Source organism: Egretta garzetta, unplaced genomic scaffold (assembly GCF_000687185.1).
Source record: "Egretta garzetta isolate BGI_Z169 unplaced genomic scaffold, ASM68718v1 scaffold360, whole genome shotgun sequence".
In the NCBI taxonomy this organism is placed as follows: domain Eukaryota; kingdom Metazoa; phylum Chordata; class Aves; order Pelecaniformes; family Ardeidae; genus Egretta; species Egretta garzetta.
The window spans coordinates 2,620,769-2,641,696 of record NW_009258261.1 but is presented as its reverse complement, the minus strand read 5'-3'; the positions used below and the strand labels follow the sequence as shown (position 1 = coordinate 2,641,696).

The 20,928-nt window shown below is 36.5% G+C and overlaps 1 protein-coding gene across 1 annotated transcript; it reads left to right on the top strand.

Annotated features, from left to right (window-relative positions):
• Positions 1-1,522: 1,522 nt before the first annotated feature.
• Positions 1,523-20,632, top strand: HNRNPLL (heterogeneous nuclear ribonucleoprotein L like). Its single transcript, XM_009644673.2, has 12 exons — positions 1,523-1,644; positions 2,942-3,179; positions 7,498-7,583; positions 9,897-9,993; positions 10,082-10,154; positions 14,094-14,165; positions 15,870-16,087; positions 16,247-16,368; positions 16,775-16,976; positions 17,654-17,711; positions 17,830-17,928; positions 19,603-20,632. Exons 2-12 carry the CDS (start codon positions 2,949-2,951, stop codon positions 19,656-19,658), a joined length of 1,314 nt encoding a protein of 437 aa, XP_009642968.1. The 5' UTR covers positions 1,523-1,644; positions 2,942-2,948; the 3' UTR covers positions 19,659-20,632.
• Positions 20,633-20,928: the final 296 nt, after the last annotated feature.

Below are 20,928 nucleotides of genomic sequence, written 5' to 3'. Positions count from 1 at the left end.
GATCACTGCTACGACTGTAGAACTCGGCTGATTAATTCAGGATATATGGCATTTTATGCAAATATCACTAGTGGTGTTTTCCCACAATTGTCACAGCTCTTATTCAAGTAAATGTGTTGCCACTTAAAATGCCTTCATACTGCAAATGAATAAAATGTAAGCTAAGCAGATTGTTCTGATGTCTGACGAAGTCTGAAGTGCTGGCCTTTGGTTTAACGGAATGGTCAAATCCTCAATTTAAAGAAAAAATACATAACTGTTTTGGGAGAGCTGTGTATGGAACATGGGGATTAAACACACAAAACTAATTTTGTAGTTATCTGGAATGTGCTTTTTCCTTGAATCTGTAGTTCAAACAGATAGGGAAGAGAGGAATGTCTGTAGCAGTAGTAGCAATCATTGTGGTTACTAATTACTAGAGCTGAATGCTCCTTTGTGCTACAGATGAGAATCTCTCTAGTTCCAGAAGATGCTATACTACTTCTTACAAAAATGTGAAACATCAACAAGACTTGATCTGTTAGATCAAACACGTGGATGTAGTTGCTAAATTTGAATACATCAACTTGACACTGCCATTACATATGTGAAATTTGGGTGCTGCTAATTACTGTGTATTTTAGTCTGCCCTTTATTATCTCTAATCTTTCTTTGATTATCTCTCATTACTGGCTTACATTGTTTCATTCTTTTTTTACCTCCATGTCTTAGAAATATATAAGGTAAATTTCAACCCTGCTTCAGGCTTTGCATGGAAAGATGAGCTGATTTCAACCCGAATTCTTCAGTCACGCAGAACTGAGACTGAAGTCATAGCAGTAGCTCTGAAAAATGTTCTTAATGGGTATTCTGTGTGCTAATGTATGATGGCTGAATCTGTTAATGGTAGTCAACCTTGAAGTGAAAAGAGAGAGTGTGCCAATATGTACAGAAATAGTGAGTTTTTAAAAACATGTATGAAGAGTGTTCAGAGTTAAAAGGGATGTTGGGTGTATTTCAAGTATAGTATGGACCTGGCATTTTCTTGCATTGTGGGGCACACCTCTGTGTACATTAGAAAAATAATCAATTTTCATTCAGTTTACTGATGGCCCTTGTTTGTTCTTGCTTTTTTATCCCCCCAGTCTGTCTCAAACAAATACTGGCATAAACAAACAGGAAAGCGTGTCAAAAATATTTTAGCTATTGTGCATGTCCGACGGGATTTTTAAGCTTTTAACTAATAGGGTAGAAGACCTCCTGTAATTCAACCAAGTGTTAAATAGGCTTTTTTTAATATTAGAAAAATCTTACATGTGCAAACACATTAATTAAAATCTGCAAAGCATTTTATCTTTAGCAGACTTAAACTGAACTTGGCAATCTGTTTGGAAAGAAAAGTTAAATTATTTAAAATATGCTTGGATTGTACATTTAGATTGCTGCTTCTGCACCCAGTGTAGTGTCTGCCAAATGTTTAATTTTAGTTAATGATAGCAGCATTCCTTGTTCTGTGTTGAAATTTAAAATTTCATTTTGTTGCTAGGATGCTGGGGGAAGTCATCACAAAGTCTCTGTTTCTCCTGTCGTCCATGTCCGAGGGCTGTGTGAATCAGTTGTGGAAGCAGATCTTGTGGAAGCTCTTGAAAAGTTTGGAACCATATGGTATGTCAAACAGTATAAAGTTGTGTCTCTGGACAAATTGGGAGCATTATTTAAAAGTCTCTTGGACCTCTTTAAATACATTAAGATAGCCATTTGAAATCTGAAACTTAGTTAATAGTGAAGCATAAAGTTTTTCTAGCTGTGTGAAGATTCTGTGTTTCTGTACATGGCAAGTCTGGTCAAGCGGAGTTACACTGCATGCCCTGGTGTCTGCTGTCAGACTTCAGTAACACAGCTAGTCCTGGCCTTAATACGAGCTGTAGCTAAACTGAATTGCAGAACAGTATGAGGATGGTTATCGTGATGTAAGTGGATATACCAAAAATAAGGCTGGGCCACAGAGCAGGCGATGCTTTTTCCTATGTTTTCATGTGGGAGGAGTGCTTGTTACATGGTAGGACCTTCAGAATGAGCTGGTTATTCAGAGAAAGCCCCTTCAGAGGTCAGTCTGAAGATTCTTCATCTGTGAACAAAACAGTAAAGATGAATGGGTAAAGCCAGCTTATTCTGAGTTTTGAGTGCTGCTTCTTGGAAAGATGCATTTCTTTTCAAGTAAGTGCATGCATTGAAGTCACATAGGGTTTTGTAAATAGCACGATAGTATTTTTCACTGCCTTAATATTCAAATAGTTGAATTGTACTTGTACCAGTATCTTTAAATAAATAAAATTAAGTGAGCGTAAGCTTTTTTAGGAGTACGAATAGGTACATTTTAGCCTGAGAGTTTTGCTTTCCAAAAACTTTTCCAAAAACTTTCCAAAGCTGACAAAGCTTCTTGAGTTTGTCTGTGTCTGAATTTGGTTAACTAGAATACTTCTGTTTATTTCCTCTAAGGTAGTTTTGTGTCAAAAATAGTATTTTAAAATTTCTTAGCAACAGCAAAGATATATATCAACTTTGAATATATCAACTTTGAATGTGTTTTATAATTTGCATTTACTTTGATCCTTTACCTCATAAATGGCTTTAGAGAGTTTTTTTTAATATTACTTATAGTTCTAGTAAGTTAGTAAATTATTAACTGTTGTACTGGTTGAAAGTTTTTATGCATTAAACTTTTTCAGGAAAACAACTGCTTACTACTTACTTACCTTACACTGCATTTCTTTGTTTTGTGCAAATGCTTTAGAAATGTGTTGACCAGATTTGGGAAGCACAAGAACGGAGACCTACCTTCCTTTTATGTTCTTCTTAGGAATTGTTTAGAAAAAACCATATCATATATGACAGTTGCAGGACTTTGGAGTTGTTTTGAGTAAGCATATACAAAAACTTACTGTAACGTTTCTCTCACCAGCTATGTCATGATGATGCCATTTAAGCGCCAGGCTCTGGTGGAGTTTGATAATGTAGAAAGTGCAAAGAAATGTGTAACATTTGCAGCAGATGAACCTGTATACATTGCTGGACAACAAGCCTTTTTCAACTACTCAACAAGTAAGAGGATTACTCGGCCAGGGAACACTGATGACCCATCTGGTGGAAATAAAGTTCTCCTGTTGTCAATTCAGAATCCTCTCTACCCAATTACAGTGGTATGTTTCTTCTTTTTTCTTCTTTTCTTTTTTTAAAATAAAATAATAAAAGTCAGGGAGCAGCAATCTGTTATATTATTTCCATTGTGTACTATTTGTTAAAATTGTACACTTTTAATTTGAGTCAGGAATTAAATTTACCTGCCAAACCTTTACACTATGTTTACATAAGTAACATGCATGTTCTGGAAAAAAGGTTTTTCAGGATGATTCAGTCCTGTTGTACAGATATTGTGCAATACGTTTGAAGACTTCAGCGGTCAGGATTTTGAAATGTTTAAGTTGCTACATGCTTCTGAAATATTTCCAAATGTGTTGCCAGAACATCAGGAATGTCATTTAGCTTTTAGGCTCTGAGTGGTGTATGTTTAAATAGCAAGTAACTTTTCCAGTAGGAGGGGTTATTTTATTGCAATCCTTCATTCTTAAGTATTTCCTTTGTGGAAAGTTGAAACCTTCATGTGTTGATGATCAACTCCAGTTTGATGGAATCTTCCTCATTTTCATTTGTGCTGATAAGTTTTACTTTTCAGTATTTCAAGTCATAACATATATACAGTTGCACACTAATTTATTGCCATCTGTTTGTGGCACACATGCATTTTTTTTTAATAATACAGATCTTTTTTGCTAGTATTGAAGAATGCATGCTTTCGCATGCATTGAATGCTTGTATTTTTCATAGACGTCTTATAAGTTGAATTGCACATAAATATTTCAGGAAAGAAAGTTTGCTTTAAGCAGACTGGTAATACTGTGATACGAGCATAAGTTACTTGTTCTTAGGGAAATATATAGGATAGTATGGCTCAATCAAAGTGCTTGGGTTGTGTGGAACCATCTAACTTAAAGCAAGTATTAAGTTTTGTTTAATGTGCCATATATTACATTAGCAAATTGATTGAAACAGCATTCCTGAAGTTACTTCAAGCAGTCAGTGCCATGTCATGCTTTTTGCTTCACTGTATTGTGAGTACTGATAGGTTCTGGCCTGTTGATTCATTAGTGGATGATGAATTTTCTTTCTCCTGTCACTTTTCTTTATAGAAAATAAATGGCAAGGTATGAGTTGCTTTTTCATCAGTGTTTAAAGTATGCCTGCTTTGAGCTGTGTGAACAAATCCACTGATTTAAAGTTAAAGTATTCTTTGCAGATTGCAAAATACAGATTTTGGAAACTACATTTAATTCATGCATTTTAAATTTGGCTTGCATAAACAGCTGAGCTGAATGTAGATGCTTGACGAAACTGGTAGCAGAAGCATTGTTCTGGGCTAAGAGAGTTTAATGGAAATGCTGAGGATGAAGCCTCTAGCACAGTAGCTCCTTTTTGAAAACAAACGTTCCCCACCCCGCCCCTTCCTTCCCACTACCCCCATTTGTCTAGAGATAACCAATGAGCACTAGAAGCAGACAGATTTCCAAAATAATTTGCAAGCATCAGAGCTCATTAAAGATAGTGTAGACAAGTAGTCACAGCAACTGGGAAGAACAATTGTACCCATAACAGCTGGGAATGTGATGAGAAAAAGAAAAATTTTGCACTTGTCTGACGGGTTAAAGAAACAGTTAACTTAAGAATGCCTCAGGCAAAGTCTGCATTATTAAAAACCAAACCAAAACAACCACCCCCCTGCACCCCCTGCAAAAAAAAACATAAAGCCCAATATCACCTCTTCCTCAACACTTTTCTCTCCTTAAATTTGATCTACAGTTAGATGAAATAGATGAAAAGGTGCAACCAGTTTTAAGTGGCAGGTCTGATTAACTGCAATAAACATTTCCATAGTTCTTAAGAGCTTTTATTCAAAACAAGATACAGTTTTTGCAGAGAAATTGGTCTGTTCAAGGACATCTTGTGGAAGAACCTAAATTGTTCTAAAATTTTGCTGCAGCTTATTTCCTCCATTACAATTGTGACCTGCTTCTTTCATAGCAGAATTTTTTAGAGGGGCGTAGCAATGAAAGGCAAAGAGGGCAAGTTAACTGTATTTAATTCCTAATTGCTTTCCACCTCTTTGTGATGGGGGGGTTGGAGTTTTGAAAAAGTTTTACCTGAAGTGTCATATATAGGTCTTTGAAGCTTTGTTTCCCAGTTTCCTTATCTGTGGGCAGAATTTTGTCAGGGATTTGTCTGTAAGAAAAGACAAATTTGTTCAAACAGACCTTCTCAAAGTGACCCCTGCTGCTGCAGTCATTACTGTCTGTTCAGCTCTACCTCTGCTGTTGCCTCTTAGTTCTCACTTACCTTCTAAACCTTCTGTACATGCACAAGGAAGGTGTGGTATGCCTTAGCAATTGAAATGTTTTAAACTTAACTATCAGCTTCTTCTGAGATTAGCTTGTTGCACCTCCTTTTTTATGATATTCCAGTATGTATATAATGCTAGTGTTAATGTTTATTTAAAATACCCCACATTATTCTATCTTGTGAATCACTTGATTGGTTTAGTAATTTAAAGTAGCTGAATTTAAAAAAAAAATAAATCAAGCTGTGTGTGTGCCTGCTGGCTAATGATACTGATGGCATTTTGAGTAGAACTTACATTTTGAAAGACCAATTTATTTATTTTTTAATAAGGTGGCTGTGAAGAAATCTTTTGAGAGACAAGTTGTGAAAGAAAGTCATATGCCAGAAAATTAATGTTATCTGGAGCTGGAAAGTTTTCAAGACTCTTTTCTCCTGAACAAGAGGAGATGGAGGGCAGCTGTTTGTTCTATTGAGTGTGCATAGAAAATACACTTATAAATGACCTCATAGATCTTAATTTTTAGGGGTTCAGGCTGCTTGAATCCTTTCTAAAAATGTCTGTCCATCTTCTGAAAATCTTAAGGTTGGCAATCTCCTCTGCTTGCTTTATTTAGCTATGCAAAACACTCGCTGAAGTGTCTGGAGCAAGGCCCGCTCGGCATGGACAATGTTTTTGGTTTGTTGCGGAGGCTTTTTTGTTTGTTTGGGTTTTTTAGTGGTAATATGCCCATATATTAAAGCTTATGGTACTTCATATAAGCCAGGAGTTAAACCACTGTGCCTGTAGCCAGCAATAGACATCCTCTTTTTCTAGTTTCTTGTGTGTGGGGGGAGCATGTGGGAGTGCCCCTGCCTTTGCTTCCCAATTGCTCCACTATTCTGCAGAACATAATAATAAATACTACCTACTTCCTTTTCCCCTTCTGCCTTTTGTCCCCCAAATAAAACTAAGGGTGTACACTAAGATCTTGGAATGAACATTTTGGAAGTATTTTGTTTAGATACAAAGAAAGGAGGGGGAAAACCAGATTTTGGTGAGTGTTTCAGCAAGATGTCAGTGCGTTTACCTGCTAGGTTTACTAGACAGCCAGTTTTGTAACTAAACCTGATGTGCTTTCATCTGTTTGAACATGATCTAACAGGTGAATTTTTTCAAGAAATCACATTCCTGTTTGTTCAGGTTCTCAAGCCTGATTTTTGGGAATTCTGAGTATGGGTGTATAATCACTCTAAAATAAACTTATTTTTCTTGACCAGATTCATGCTGGTAGTTTCTGGTACCATGATGTCTAAATTGCTAAGTGTAATCGACTGTTTGAGATACTCCTAGCACCACATCATAAGCCTGGCCTGATGTGCAGTAAGGCGAACTTTTCTCCTTACTGTTTGGTTCCCTTGCAACACTGAAGATGGTCTTGAATTTTATTGGTTCCTTGTAATATAGACAAATGCTGGTGAAAGCAGAGTGTTAACAATGAATCCAGCATTTTCTGTCAGAAGTTTTCTCTGCCTTAAGTGGAGAAGCACAGCAACCACTTGAAGTGTCTTTGATTCAGGTGAATATGATTGAAACGCTCCTTTTGATAAGCTACCTAAGCTTACATAATGGACTGTCCCCAGTTACTCTTCTGAAAATGACCATGAACAATTAAAAAAATCCCTCAGCTGCTAGATTCTTATGAAATGAAATGTGCTATAACTACAGTGTCACTTTGTCTCTCTTTGGTAAAACTACTGCAGTGCATGCTTAAAAGGGAGCACAGATTGAGACATGGATGCAGTTACTGGGTTTTAACACAGTTGAAGATACTTGTAAAACTAATGCTAGCATGAGTACTTCTTAGAGAAGTTTTTTCCTGTTTTTCAGATTTGACTGCCTGTACTATATTATTCATCTACAAAAAAGCTAATTGTGAATGTATAAATTGTATAGGCAAAATTATAAGAGAAACGTTAACAAGCCTTTTTTTTGCTCTTTGGCATTTAAATGCCAGTGCAAGAAAACATTCTGTGGACCTAAAGTGTTTGAAATTTCACATCTGACTAAAATATTTTTTTCTTCCTTAGGATGTCTTGTACACTGTGTGCAACCCTGTTGGAAAAGTTCAACGCATTGTTATATTCAAGAGAAATGGAATACAAGCTATGGTTGAATATCCTTTTTGAGTGTGATTCCCCCCCCCGTGGGTTCTTGACTGCAGATGGGATTAAACATGAGACTGCCAGAAAAATACTGTGTATTTTTGAGACCAAATTATTTTTTAATTTCTATCTAAGACATGGTAATTTCTAATTTCTATATGTCTAGAAGATGAAATAGCACTTACACATTTCATCTTTATAGGAAAATGACATTGTCAACAATGGTCTTGATAACCATGTGGCCCATATAGGTGGCCCTAAGGCTAATAATTGCAGACATTAAATACATCATAGATTTGACAACACTTTACACACAAAAGTTCTATGGCTTCTGCCTGTGTTCATACTCAAGAAACAGGTAAGGGATTGCAGATGTGCAGTTTGACTTCTTCAGACTCTTTTAAAATAGTTCTAACACATGCTGCTTGTCTTACTATTCTGACTTTAATAATGCACAAGACCAACTTGGGCCTCCTTGACCTGTTTATCATGTGTTGAGAAAATTCCCTGCTCTGTTATCCTACTGTTTACTATATTTGTAGCATTAAGTTGTACTTGGGATGAACATTCAGAGTTGTTAATGTGTTACTGTGGTTTGCAAAGTCGGAAGTCTGATATGACTGTGCCTTAGTTTATAAAACTCTGATAGTCCTCTTCTCTAGAGACTAATTACCCTGAATTTCTGAGCTGTTATCTGGACAAAACTGTACCAAAATCTCAGAAATTCTTTTGTGATTTCAGATGCTACTGATGTGGCAGGCTTTATTAGCGGGTCACTTCTGGAACATATGACCTAACTGGTGGCTGTGTTGATGGCTTGCCAAGCACAAAGAATTACCCTAACTTCCAAAAAGCAAACTAATTGCTGTTTATCTATGTAGAAGACTTCAATTGTGTGTCCTAACAGACAGTGGTTTGATTTACTATGATAGTGTGTTGAGTTTGGGATAAGCAGTGTTGTCTGGATCAGATGACTTGTACAGTTGGGGTTATTCTGCATCTTGTGAAAGATTAGGGAAGTTGTGGGGAGGATCCTGCATATACTCTGAAACCACCATACTTCTGTTATTTGAATTAAATTCTGCAACATGCCTTTCATTAAAAATAAAAACAACCATTAGCTGAAAGAAGACTCACAAATGTGAGCAAAGTAATGCAGCAGCATAGGTAAACAGTTTGAGAGGGGAAAAAGTGAGCTTCAAGACAAGCCTTGTCTGAAAAGTTCAAAATTTTACTCAAATTTGAATGCTAATTGCAGAACCCATTACTTTTGCAGATGTGCTCCCACAGTTCTAGCCAGTGTCAATTTCTTAGAGGTCTGAGAAGCTTAACTTTTCTCACTCTTAAATTCCATGGTGAACCTACATCACCTTGGAAGAAGTTGGGCTGCAGGAATGTAGTAAAGCACAAGGGATATGTTATTGGTACAGACTACTTCCAAAATGTCACTAAATTATATCAGAGGATGGTGCAAAATATCTGGTCTGCTGCAAGCTTCAGGCTTTCTGACATCATATGTTTCTGAGTATGTATGAGATCATGGACTGCCATGCGCCAAGGCTCAGGTATGTTTTTCTGCTAGTCACAGAACTAATCATGGGGTGTGTAGAGGATATAAAATAACCTACATGTTTGAGCCTGGTACATGCATCTGCCTTGAGCAGTGGATTTAAAGCAATCTGCTTGTATTTTTTGATGCAAGATGATTATTTGTTCATTCAAATTATCTCTCTTAGTTCTGTGGTTTTATTTGGCTAACAAGCTAGAAAGGGTGTACTCTTTCTTAGTTCTTTTCACTGTAAATAACTACTGAGTTCATGTTCTCCCTACCCAGAAGTGTCTAGCTAATGCTAGCTTGAGAAGGGATGTGTTGTCTTAAGTCACGCCTTCTTGCCCCCGACCTCTTGATCCCTTCCCAAGTGATGTAGCTTGGAACTTTCCCTTCAAACTTTCCCTTCAAATACTCTCTAGGCTTGCTGATAACTTTGTATATCCTCTGATTAAAATTACCAAATCACCAGACTATCCCCTTCCAAACAGCATAAGCTCAAGAGCAGAACAAAACTTTCATCTATATAGTCCACACTGAAGAATTTACTAATTTATGAATGGTCTTACTGTGTGCTGCTTACATATCAAAACCAGATGCTTAACATAAGTTGAACCTATATATACTTGTTGGTAATTTTATATTAAAGTCTGTATAGAGTTCTTACAAGGTGTACAATAGTGAAATATCTGCAGACTACAAAAGTAAAGCCATATCAGAAGAAAGGGACATGTATGAGACACCCAGGGAAAAAAATCCTTAACATGGTGTGTATGTTTGAATCGGTTTTTTGTGCCCAGAAGGCGAAGGCTGCACTCAATGGAGCAGATATCTATGCAGGATGCTGCACACTAAAAATTGAATATGCAAGGGTAATGCTTGGACCTTCTCTTTTAGTTTTACTAGAAAAATATATATAATCAAGACTTAACCTTTTTCACTTCTACTTTATTTGAACAGCCAACTCGTCTTAATGTCATTAGAAACGACAACGATAGTTGGGACTACACTAAACCATATCTGGGCCGACGAGGTAGGTTTTCACATGTTATTGCTGTAGATGTTTGACTGTACTAATGACAATCCTTTATACATGGTCAGGCTGTATCGCAATAGTCATTTCACAGCAAGCCAGTGCTGCTGAAGGCTGTGTTCACAAGCCAGGAAATTAACCCTGAGCCCTAGTGCCCCCTACTGCCGTGTGCACTTAGTTCAACAAGGAGCCCACACCTGCAAGCACCTTCGCAGTTCTCAAGGACTTGCATTTCTCCAAGCAGCTCTCTCTCTTTGGAGGAGAGGAAACCTGGTACAGACTATTCCTTACAAACTACAAACTTGCACACTGCTTCTCCTTCGAAAGGACTCTTTTCCCCTATGTTGGACGAGGCATTAAGAAGGATAGAGGACTTCAGCAGGCTGACTCTACACTTCATCATGCACCACATCGGCATCAGCAAAAAACCCCAAACAAACAAACAAAAAAAACCCTCTGAAAAAAACTCAGACTTGCAATTCACCTTGTCTGCATACTGCATGCACCACCACCACAAGTTTTTAAAGGAGGACACTTTCAGTACTTCAGATTTGTATGGGATGAATAACATGATAGACTGTACCCATTCTGTTCAAGTTTGTATGTATGCTGGTCTTATTTCCCTTAAAATTGCAACCTCCAAAATTAAGAACCTCTCTTGTTGATATTATTGACATTGTAATCTTTTTATTACTTGCTGTATGTGAGAGTTGCATTCAGTCTTAACAGTGTCAATATTGTCTAGTAGTAGGGAAATTTAATCCTTAACTGTAGATAGTTGAACTGAGCAGTGCAATATCAGATAGGTCCCCTCAGTTATATTTAAATATTAAAATAGGGAGATTCATAATTGGTACAAGCATACTGTCTCTTAAGTACTCAGCTGTAAAAATTACCAGAGCTTAACTCATGTCAGTGGAAACTATGACTATATATGTAAATATAAAATGCTGTGTAGCCTAACTCCTGTAAAGTGTATATTTAAAAAAAAAAATCTGTAATTATTGAGTGCAGTGTTCAGTAACTTACTTATGTACTTATGTGTGCAATGTAAAGTTAGAAAAGTGAAGACAATGTGTCTAAGATAGAGTATACCTACCAAAGGATATATGAGAATGAGGGCTTTGGCCGTCTCAAGTGATACACACTTTCAAAGTAATTCTGCAGAGACACTGGGCTTGTAAAACTGTTGTACAACTTAAAACTTAGGGCTTGAGTTTTCAAAATGAAGTTCTTGTAAAAAGTTAACAAGGGAGCTACAGTATTGGTTGTAGCTTGTAGGTTATGACTATTTGTATCAGGATTCAAATTCTTTTTCTCAAATTCCTGAGTTAAAAAAGGATTTTTTTTTAAGAAACTCAAGGGCAAGAAAAAGATCTGAAGGTTTGAATTTGAAAAATCTGAAGGATTAATTTGACCCTCATATGTTTAGATCATTGCAGTGTTTGGAGGCTGACTTGTAATATTGTGCATCTAATTACAGTATGTAATTGGTCTGCACATAAACATTGTTGTATGAACTGAATGTTCCCCAAGCTAGAGAAAACAGTGGAAAATGAAAAACTTAGGATAGGTGCAGCTTGCTCTTTGTCAAGAACTCTCACTCTACTCTTTTGTTTTCCTTTTGTTACTTTGACGGCCTGTCTCTGTTTTCTATGCATCAGTCTACTACACATAAAGAGGAAAATAATTACTTATATATATATATCATGCTATATTGTATATAGTATGAATTTTAATTTACTGTGGACTGCATCCATTTATCTAGAAAATGGGAATATAAATTGTTGGATGAGCGCTGAAATGTTCTTGAGAAAGCAGGCATCTAGAGGAAATTTGCCCATAAAGTAACCCAGGACTCTTCCTTTTTTTTCTTTTAGAGAGTGAGTTTTCATATTTGTGCTTCAACTTACTCTTGCAGTAGCGTTGTTTGGCTTTTCAACTTAATGTGGACCAAAATATAGGGATCTGACTGCAGCAAACAAGATCTTAGCCCAAAGGAATTTCATTCTGAGGACATTCTTAGGCATGTTAATACATCCTTTCAGAATTTTATACATTCCCCCATCCCCCCACTCCCAAATCTTAGGAAGGAAATGCATTTTGCTAATGATTTTTTTTTAAAGAACTGGTTTTAGTTCTTTATTCTAACAAATTACAGACTGCCTCATAATATTTTTTTCACTTAAGTAAACTTCCTAACAAATGCCTGCTGCTATGAACCCTTATTGCATTAGACTGAACCAAAAAAACCACCTGACTTCTAATATTCTATTTGCTTTTAGCCAGAAAGTTCAAACTGTAGTTTGGAGCATTTCTTTTGGTGGCAATACCAGCATATACAGTGACTCAAGAACCTGATTTAAAAATAAAACCAAAAACCAAGAAACCCCAAACTTAAACTAGATTATAAAGAATCTTTCAGAGTTATTTTTAATACCGATCAGTTCTCATGTTTCAATGCCTGTTTGCACAAGTATTTGTACTGGCACAACTGAGGGACAACAAGGAAGGAAGAAATATGGGACAAGGAGAAGAACAGTGGACTACATCACGAGGAAGAAATATTTGTCAAACTGTGTTCTTCCAGAATTCTTTATTTGAAGAATATGGTCCTTTACTATATTACTGTGTGCATTTTCAAAGGATTTAGCTCCACAGACTGGAATTGAATTATAAACTTGATTTTTCTGAAAGATGATTACCACATACAGTTGAAATGCTCAAAATACTTGATATGACTGCCCGTTTGCTTTCTAGAGCCAAGAACCAGAGCTGTTATCCTGAAAAAGGAATAGAAAAACAAAACTTGTCAAAAGTAATCTTTTCTTCTATATATTTGAAGGCATTCAGCACTGTTCTCTCTTCAGGCTTTATTGCCAAAGTAAATATCTGACTTGGAACCTGTCCTCAAAATCCTGAGCAGAAAGGGCACATGTGTTTTCATCTCCCACTGTTGTATTGTCTAATGCAAATAGTTTCTGTTTTTCAGGGGAAATACCTCCAGCTACCTTGGGCTGGAGTTGCCTTTTTCAGCAGTCATACTTCAATTTCCTAGGAACTGTTGTAAACTTAAAAATGTCTTGCCCCATCTTTTCAATGTGGCTTTTTTAATTGCGAGAAATGGTTGCTTACGACAAAGAAATCTGGAAGTTTAGATTTTTGTTGTGATGCAGCGTGGATCTGATTAGAAAATGCAGCTTTGACTGTGATGCACTGCTTTCCTCCAGTAATGTAGACCCCTTGCTTAACTTTACATCCTAGAGAACTGGGTTTTCTTAAAGGATTGACTGTTGTTTAAGTGCATTATTCAGTGATGTTTTTCTTGAGTTGAACTGTTATGTGCTGCTGATAATGCAATAATGTACAATCCTTTCAGCACGCCCATAAATCAGTAGGTGTTCTGTAAATATATATGTACACATATGTAATGCTCTCTGTTTACTGATTATGAAACCATGTAATACAGGTTGTTGTTGGCTTATGCTGAAACTTCTTGAAAGAAGCCCACTTTGAAAATGTGTTGCTGTTGAAGCTAATATTATGATTCAGGTACTGTTTTTCAAAAGTACTGCATTTCAAATTTGTTTTAAGAGACACATAGGTAAATCCTGCTGTATGGTGTTATCTATACTAATGTGTGGTGTCTGTTTAGGAAAACTATTGGGTATTTCCATAAACTTTAAATGTCTGTCATTGGCTACTGCCCCCAATCAACTTAAGTGCAATTTCTTATACAGATGGCAGTCTTGTAATTTTGGTGTCCCAGGGATACAGCTTGTGGTTTTAGATGTATAATGAATGAGAAATCGTTTATAAAATTAACAAGGACTCAAATTACTTATTTGCTTCTTAACTAGAAGCTTTGTGTCTTAACTGGAGAAATAAAGTGCATAGTTGTACATACTAAACTGTTTTCTTTCCCTTCCCACATGTTAGACAGAGGGAAGGGCCGCCAGAGGCAAGCTATTTTGGGAGAGCACCCATCATCATTTAGACATGATGGTTATGGTAAGTAACATAGGATGACAGGTGGTTATGATTTCTTTACATGTTATGTGGAATTCTAAATATTCAATCAGTGCTTAACTGTGGACTCCTACAGCATATGAGTAATTCACTATTGTGCTGTTAGGTGCTGTCAGTCCATGTTCTGAAAATGCTGGTGATTCACTGAAATCTATGTGCATTTATTGCTGTACCTCTAATTTTCATGGAGAGCATCCAGCTCTACAAATTTACTCCTTAGAAGAATGTTTCCTTTCACTTGCCATCATCTTAGCAATGGATGGAAAATGACATCTGTACTGGGAAAGCAGTTTTCTTCTAGAAAATGGCAACATAGCTTGATCAATGGTTTGATGCAACACAGAGCTCTCTGATGTTCTTGCATGCAAAGCTATGAGTTGTGGCCTTTGCGTTCTTCTAACTTAGCTAATTCTGAAAAGGTATAGCTATGTGGCTGTATAAGAATGAAGTTTTGGAATTAGTGCTATAAAGTGCTGCAGTTGTTACTAGTGCTATCTGTAAATAAAGATCTGCTGTCACTTTCATGTGTTGGGCCAAGACCTCAGGGTTGAAAAACTAATGACTGATGTCCCCAGTTGATGTGACTTTTCTAGTTATTTATTCTCTTAACTGTCAGATGCAATGTGATTTGTCTTGCCTCTTTGTTTGCAAATGTATTTATGATATTTTATGATGTGGGTTGACCTTCTACCTACTCTTTCCAAAGGTTCTTCAAATCTCCAGAATTTCCAAATTCCACCTTGTATTCACTGACGTTCTTTTTTCATACTTCTGATATAACCTACTGCCTTAAGTAATGTGGCTGTCTCCTCCTGTACCACAGTCTCCCTCTCATTTGTCCTTTTCTTTTTCCTCAGAAAAAAAGCAGTAAAGGTTCCTTTTATAATTGGCTTATATGAATTTAACTTTTTTTTTTTTTTTTGGTCTCAGAACAGGGATCCTCTCCTTGGTTTGTAATACTGATGTTTTCTATAAACAGAAGTGTTGCATTCTAGTAATGTCTCTTAATTTAAAAAAAAAAAAAAGACAACCAAACTAAATTGTTTATTTTAGTGAAACTTGTCACTTTACCTGTAGTAGTAAATAAGGCAGCTTAATTTTGCGTTCATGTAGGGGTTTAAGTATTGCTGTTTCCCAAATGAGCTGTTTGTAGAAAGGCAGTCTTCTGACTTAATCTCTTGTCTCTGGGAAAGAGCTGTGTCCTCTGCTATCCTGACCTCTGGCTAAAAGTTCGCTCCTTTTGGTTTGTTTTCCCTACTTTGTAATACTCTTTCTTGGAGTCATGTAGTGCTATAAGTAGACATGGCAATATTGCTGAAGGTTTATTTTAAATATGCCTTCTGATAGATTTATGTTAAATATTTTGTGTGGTGCAGGGGATACTATTTTTATAATTACTGAAATAACTCTTTTCACTTGTGTATAAAAACAATACCTCAGAACAGCTCCTTCCTTCTTGTCTGGTAATGTAAGAAGAGACTTGAACATTAAAGGGAATAGAAGAGGCATATTTGTTGGGTTGGTTTGTTTATTTTTAATTGGAAAAAGGATTAATGGAAACTGCTGTAACATTTTTCTTCCCCCCCCCCCCCCTTAAATATGCATTATGTATGTGGGCTTTAATGCATGATTAAGTAGTAAAACTTGTTTCAAACAGTATGAAAGCATGGTCTTTCATCTCCTTAGGGTCACATGGTCCTTTGTTGCCCTTGCCAAGCCGGTACCGAATGGGATCTCGGGACACACCAGAACTTGTTGCTTATCCGTTGCCTCAGGCATCTTCCTCTTATATGCATGGTGGAAATCCTTCTGGGTCAGTTGTCATGGTTAGTGGTTTGCATCAGCTAAAGATGAACTGTTCAAGGGTCTTCAACCTGTTCTGCTTATATGGAAACATTGAGAAGGTAAGGCATGATTTATTAGAAACTTGGTGACTACTATAGCCATTTTAATTGTTTTCGAAAAAGCCTGGCTGAGGTGGTCTAAAAATATTTCCTAATAACTTACAAAAGTCTTGGTTGGGCTGTTTGTTGCAACGTCATTTTTTCCCTTCTCTATCTTAGGTGAAATTTATGAAGACTATTCCAGGCACTGCACTGGTTGAAATGGGTGATGAATATGCTGTGGAAAGAGCTGTCACACATCTCAACAATGTCAAGTTATTTGGAAAGAGACTTAATGTCTGGTAAATACGTTTTATCAGATTAGTAGTCTACCAGTGGGGAGATGGAATGAGGTTGCAAGTGGACAATATCCCATTGTTCTGTTATTGTTGGAGTTATGCTTTCCAATTTGCAAGTATTATTAATCTATTTATTTCTATTTATAAATTTATTTATATTAATAAAGCATATGGGCATTACATGGATTGGCTGTTAAACTGTATTCCCTAATGTGTCTTATCCATCCTTTCTACATCATTTATAAAGGAAGGTGTCAAATCCAACCCATCCTGTTCTCCTTCTATTTCAAATTTTGTCGAGAAATGTCAGCTCTGTTATGGTTAGATCAATAATCTGTGTGCAAAGTATGCAAGTCTCAATTATTTAAGAAACTTTAATGACATGTGTATATATATCCTTAAATCCCAGTGTTTCCAAGCAACATTCAGTAGTTCCAAGCCAGATATTTGAACTGGAGGATGGCACAAGTAGTTACAAAGATTTTGCAATGAGTAAGAATAATCGCTTCACCAGTGCTGGCCAAGCGTCTAAGAACATCATCCAACCACCCTCTTGTGTGCTGCATTATTATAATGTTCCCCTGTGTGTAACTGAAGAAACATTTGTAAAGGTAGGCAGTTGAAATGACTGTGACATACAGTGCTTCGGGGCTCTATCCTAGCTTTACACTGTGCTACTTTCAAAAAGAAATAACTGGGATAGTTACAGCATAGCGACTGGAATAAAGTAGGTTTGTAGCCTCTCTATGTAGAAGCTACTGTATTTTCACGATTCTGGAATTACTCATTTTTTAATTTTTTTAAATGCGAGAAACAAGATCCTGAAAATAAGGTTGAGGAGCTTAATGTGCTTTTTGTGGAGGAAGGGGAAAAGACTCACACAAAGCCACGTACAGGGAAAGTTAGGACTACAATTCACAACAGATTTACTGACTCACTGAGATGGTCTAATGACTGCTAGGATGTTTTGGAATACCTTGTTTTTATATAAATATGTTGTTTGAGGTAGTGGTGATATCAGTACTCTGACAATTTTTGTGCCTATAAAATCATATTTGTCACTGGACAGTGCAGATTTAGGAGCCTTGTTTTGCATACTATAGAATGGTATTCTAAAGAGTACCAATCTAAACATATTTTTAAAATAATAATTTGCCATAAATTCTTGGAAGCTGTCTTAAAGAGTCAGTATTTTGCTTCATGTTTCTTCCAGGCACTTGGAATTTTTGCTAATGTGTTTATGTGCACTTTTACTGGGGTTTTACCTCTTATTTTGTTTTTGTGACAGTTATGTGAAGATCATGAAGTTCTCAGCTTTATTAAATACAAAGTGTTTGATCCAAAACGTAAGTAAACTCTGACCTATTTGGGGAGTTATTTGAATTCCACTGTTGATAAGAGCTTACACTGTCAGGGGATGTTACTGATCCCCCTCCTTCCCTTTTTTATTTCTCATTTTGACAGCTTCTGCCAAAACACTGTCTGGTCTGTTGGAATGGGAATGTAAGACTGATGCAGTGGAAGCTCTCACTGTACTTAATCACTACCAGATAAGAGTCCCAAGTAAGTAAATTTTACTGATCTTACTGCTATAATATTTTTTTCTTGTCTTCTTTCATGTTGATACTGCCTTTGTAAAAGGTGAGGCTTCAGCAGCTCAGTCTGCAGCTAAAAACTGTGTCATTCTTATATGTATATGTGCTGTATTTTATATATATATACACACATATACTGTAGTATATATTACAGTATACAAATGCTATATATGTTACAGTATTTAGTATCTTGTTTAGGTTCCATTTGTTTCTATTTAAATGGCACTCTTTGAGTCAACCTATAGAATTCAAAATATGTTCTGCAACTTTGAAATTACAGAAAGGTGGGGAAAAAATGGTTTGGGATAAAAAGAAGACAGGCAGGAAAAGCATTAAAATCCACTCTCATCAAAATCAAGCCTAATGGATAATGTCTTACTGAAGCTTTTTATATCTTTCACAATAAATGCAGAGAAATCTGCAATATCTTTGGGCATATGATTCTTTAAGTTACACAGCTTACTGCTCTGAATTAACTGCTCCTGTAGTGAGGAACACTCTCTTTCGCATCAGAAATTGAGAGGCCAAGCTGAGTTTAGCTCCAAACTAGTAAGAACGGAAGGGGAGTTGACCTGCTAAACAAGTACACAGTAGGCCAGATATGTACTGGACAATTAGGATGGTTTACTAGATTAAATGGAATTTTTCCAGGTGTTCACAGATATAACTTTGCATCCAGCCCAGTGTCTAATACTATTTTAAACTACCTTTTCCAAACTATTATGAATTTGTCTCCCTGTCAGGTATTAACAGTTTAAATATTTCCTAGCCCCACCCCCCCGCCTCTCCCTCCCTCTGCCCCCCACTAATGGACTGAGATTATTTCAGGGGCAGAATATTTTTTAAGATATTAATAATAACATACTGTACACAATTTCAGACCTATCTCAGTTTGGAGAGGTGATAACAGCAGAAAACTCACTTTTTCAACATGAAAAAGGCAAATCCTAATGTATACTCAAATATAGCTATCACAGGAAAAGACAGCATTCTAAAACAAGGACTGCTGGCTAAGACTTGCTGTAATAAGATGGTCTGAGGTTGGCTGAACCAGGAGGACATATCGTCCATTACCTGAGAGGCAAATGTGTGCTGCCATCCGTGGGCCTCTCCAGATAGAGGGGCAGTGTTTTGCGCTTTGCTTTCTGGAGAGCACTGAAGGGTGTGCTGGACATCCTGCTGTCTCAGTCGAACACCGGTAAATACTGTCCAGTGCTGATCTGTCTCTGATAGAAATGCCACATTCTAAGTCTTGACTTCCTTAAATATCTATGCCTTTTGTCTTCGAAATTGCCTGGTAAATACCGATATAGTGTAAATATATAGTTCAGCTAGAAAGAGGGGCAGCAATAATGGTAAAGTCTTTCTTGTGTACAGTACAACATTTGGAATTCTATCTACATTCCCTTGAGACCAGATCCATCACTTTGGTTTTATGTCTAAAAAATGCTGGTAGACTATCAATAACACCTGCTTACAGGTCATCTGGTGTTTGCAGGCCACTGGCGGGGGTATGTAGGAGGTGTGAGCCTTAAATCTACAGAATTGGTAGACTTGTCAGATTATGCAAGGTGATCTTGATCAGCAGGAGAGCTGTGCTCAGTAAAATGCCCTGAGTATGTTATATGTTGTCTCCTGACAGATGGATCTAACCCTTATACCTTGAAGCTTTGCTTCTCTACTTCATCCCATTTATAGAGAAGAGGACAGCATGTTAAGAGCTGCGTTCACCTTGATTTGCAAGTTTAAAACTACACTTCATTCACAAAGCTCTAAAGTGGTTGTTCTAATGTTGCCTTGTTTCGACTTAATTCTAATACCTTTTATCTTGTTTTATAATAAATGGATGTTCCTTCATAACTACAAAACAGGTTTTCTCTTTTTGCCTCTGAGAAGTACATGTCGTAAGCTTACTACAAAGTTTGTATTTTGTTAGTGTAGTATCTTCAAATGTCTAAAGAAGCATTAGCAGTATAAACCAAGATTTTCTTCCAAAAATGAAATATATTTGCATTTTCAATAATGTTAAAGATTAGCAAGTATTTTTCCATTTGTAGTCTTAATTGGCAGATAGAACTATTACATCAGAATTTTAAATGTAGAACTTGTTTTTCAGTATGTTAAGTAGTGAAGTATGTTGCAATACTAAAAAGCTTGTATTTATAAAATGCTTTAATCAGGTTAATGTTGCACATACCGAATTTTTAGTAGTATAGCCTTGATTTATAGTTCAAACAAAGCTAACGTAGAAAACTATTAAGTATGTATACGTGTATGGTGTGAATTCATACTTATTTAAAGTGGTTTTGTTTTTTTAAAAAACTATTTTCCATTTGCATTAGCATGATGCCATCTATAGCTAGTCCCACCGTAGGGGCCTTTTAAAAATTAAAATTGCAAGCCTGTATAAATGTGTTCATCCTCATTTTCCATAATTTAATCTTTGGTGTTTAACATATCCTCTTGACTTTTTGTTTTTAAATAGTGGTTTTGACGTACTAAATGGTAAAAGTTGGATAAGTAAGAAGACTGATCGCAATAAAAACCAAGGTGGTAAAAATACCTAGACCAAAAAGCAAGCCCCACCATACTCTCTCATACTTGGACAGTTAATTCAACGTTTTCTTTTGTCTGATTTATCTATCACATCTGTTATGACCATGAAAGAATTCATAGGGTGAATAGACTTGGCTAGCCTCTCACTTAAACTGAGGTAATTTAGGTGGGATTCAGATAATGTAACTAATTACATGATGTGAAATTAATGAGGTGAGAAATCTTTCACTTTGGGGAAGACGAGTTATTTTGTCCAAGTACTTTGAAACCTCTGTTCTCTCTTCTAGAACTGGAGTTGCATCTTAATTGGGCTAAACCCCTAGAAATGGGAATCCAAGTAGGGAAGTCTGGGAGCTGTTGTCCTAGGCTATGTGTGTGTTCCCCTTGCTGAATTTGCAGCAACATGTTTAGG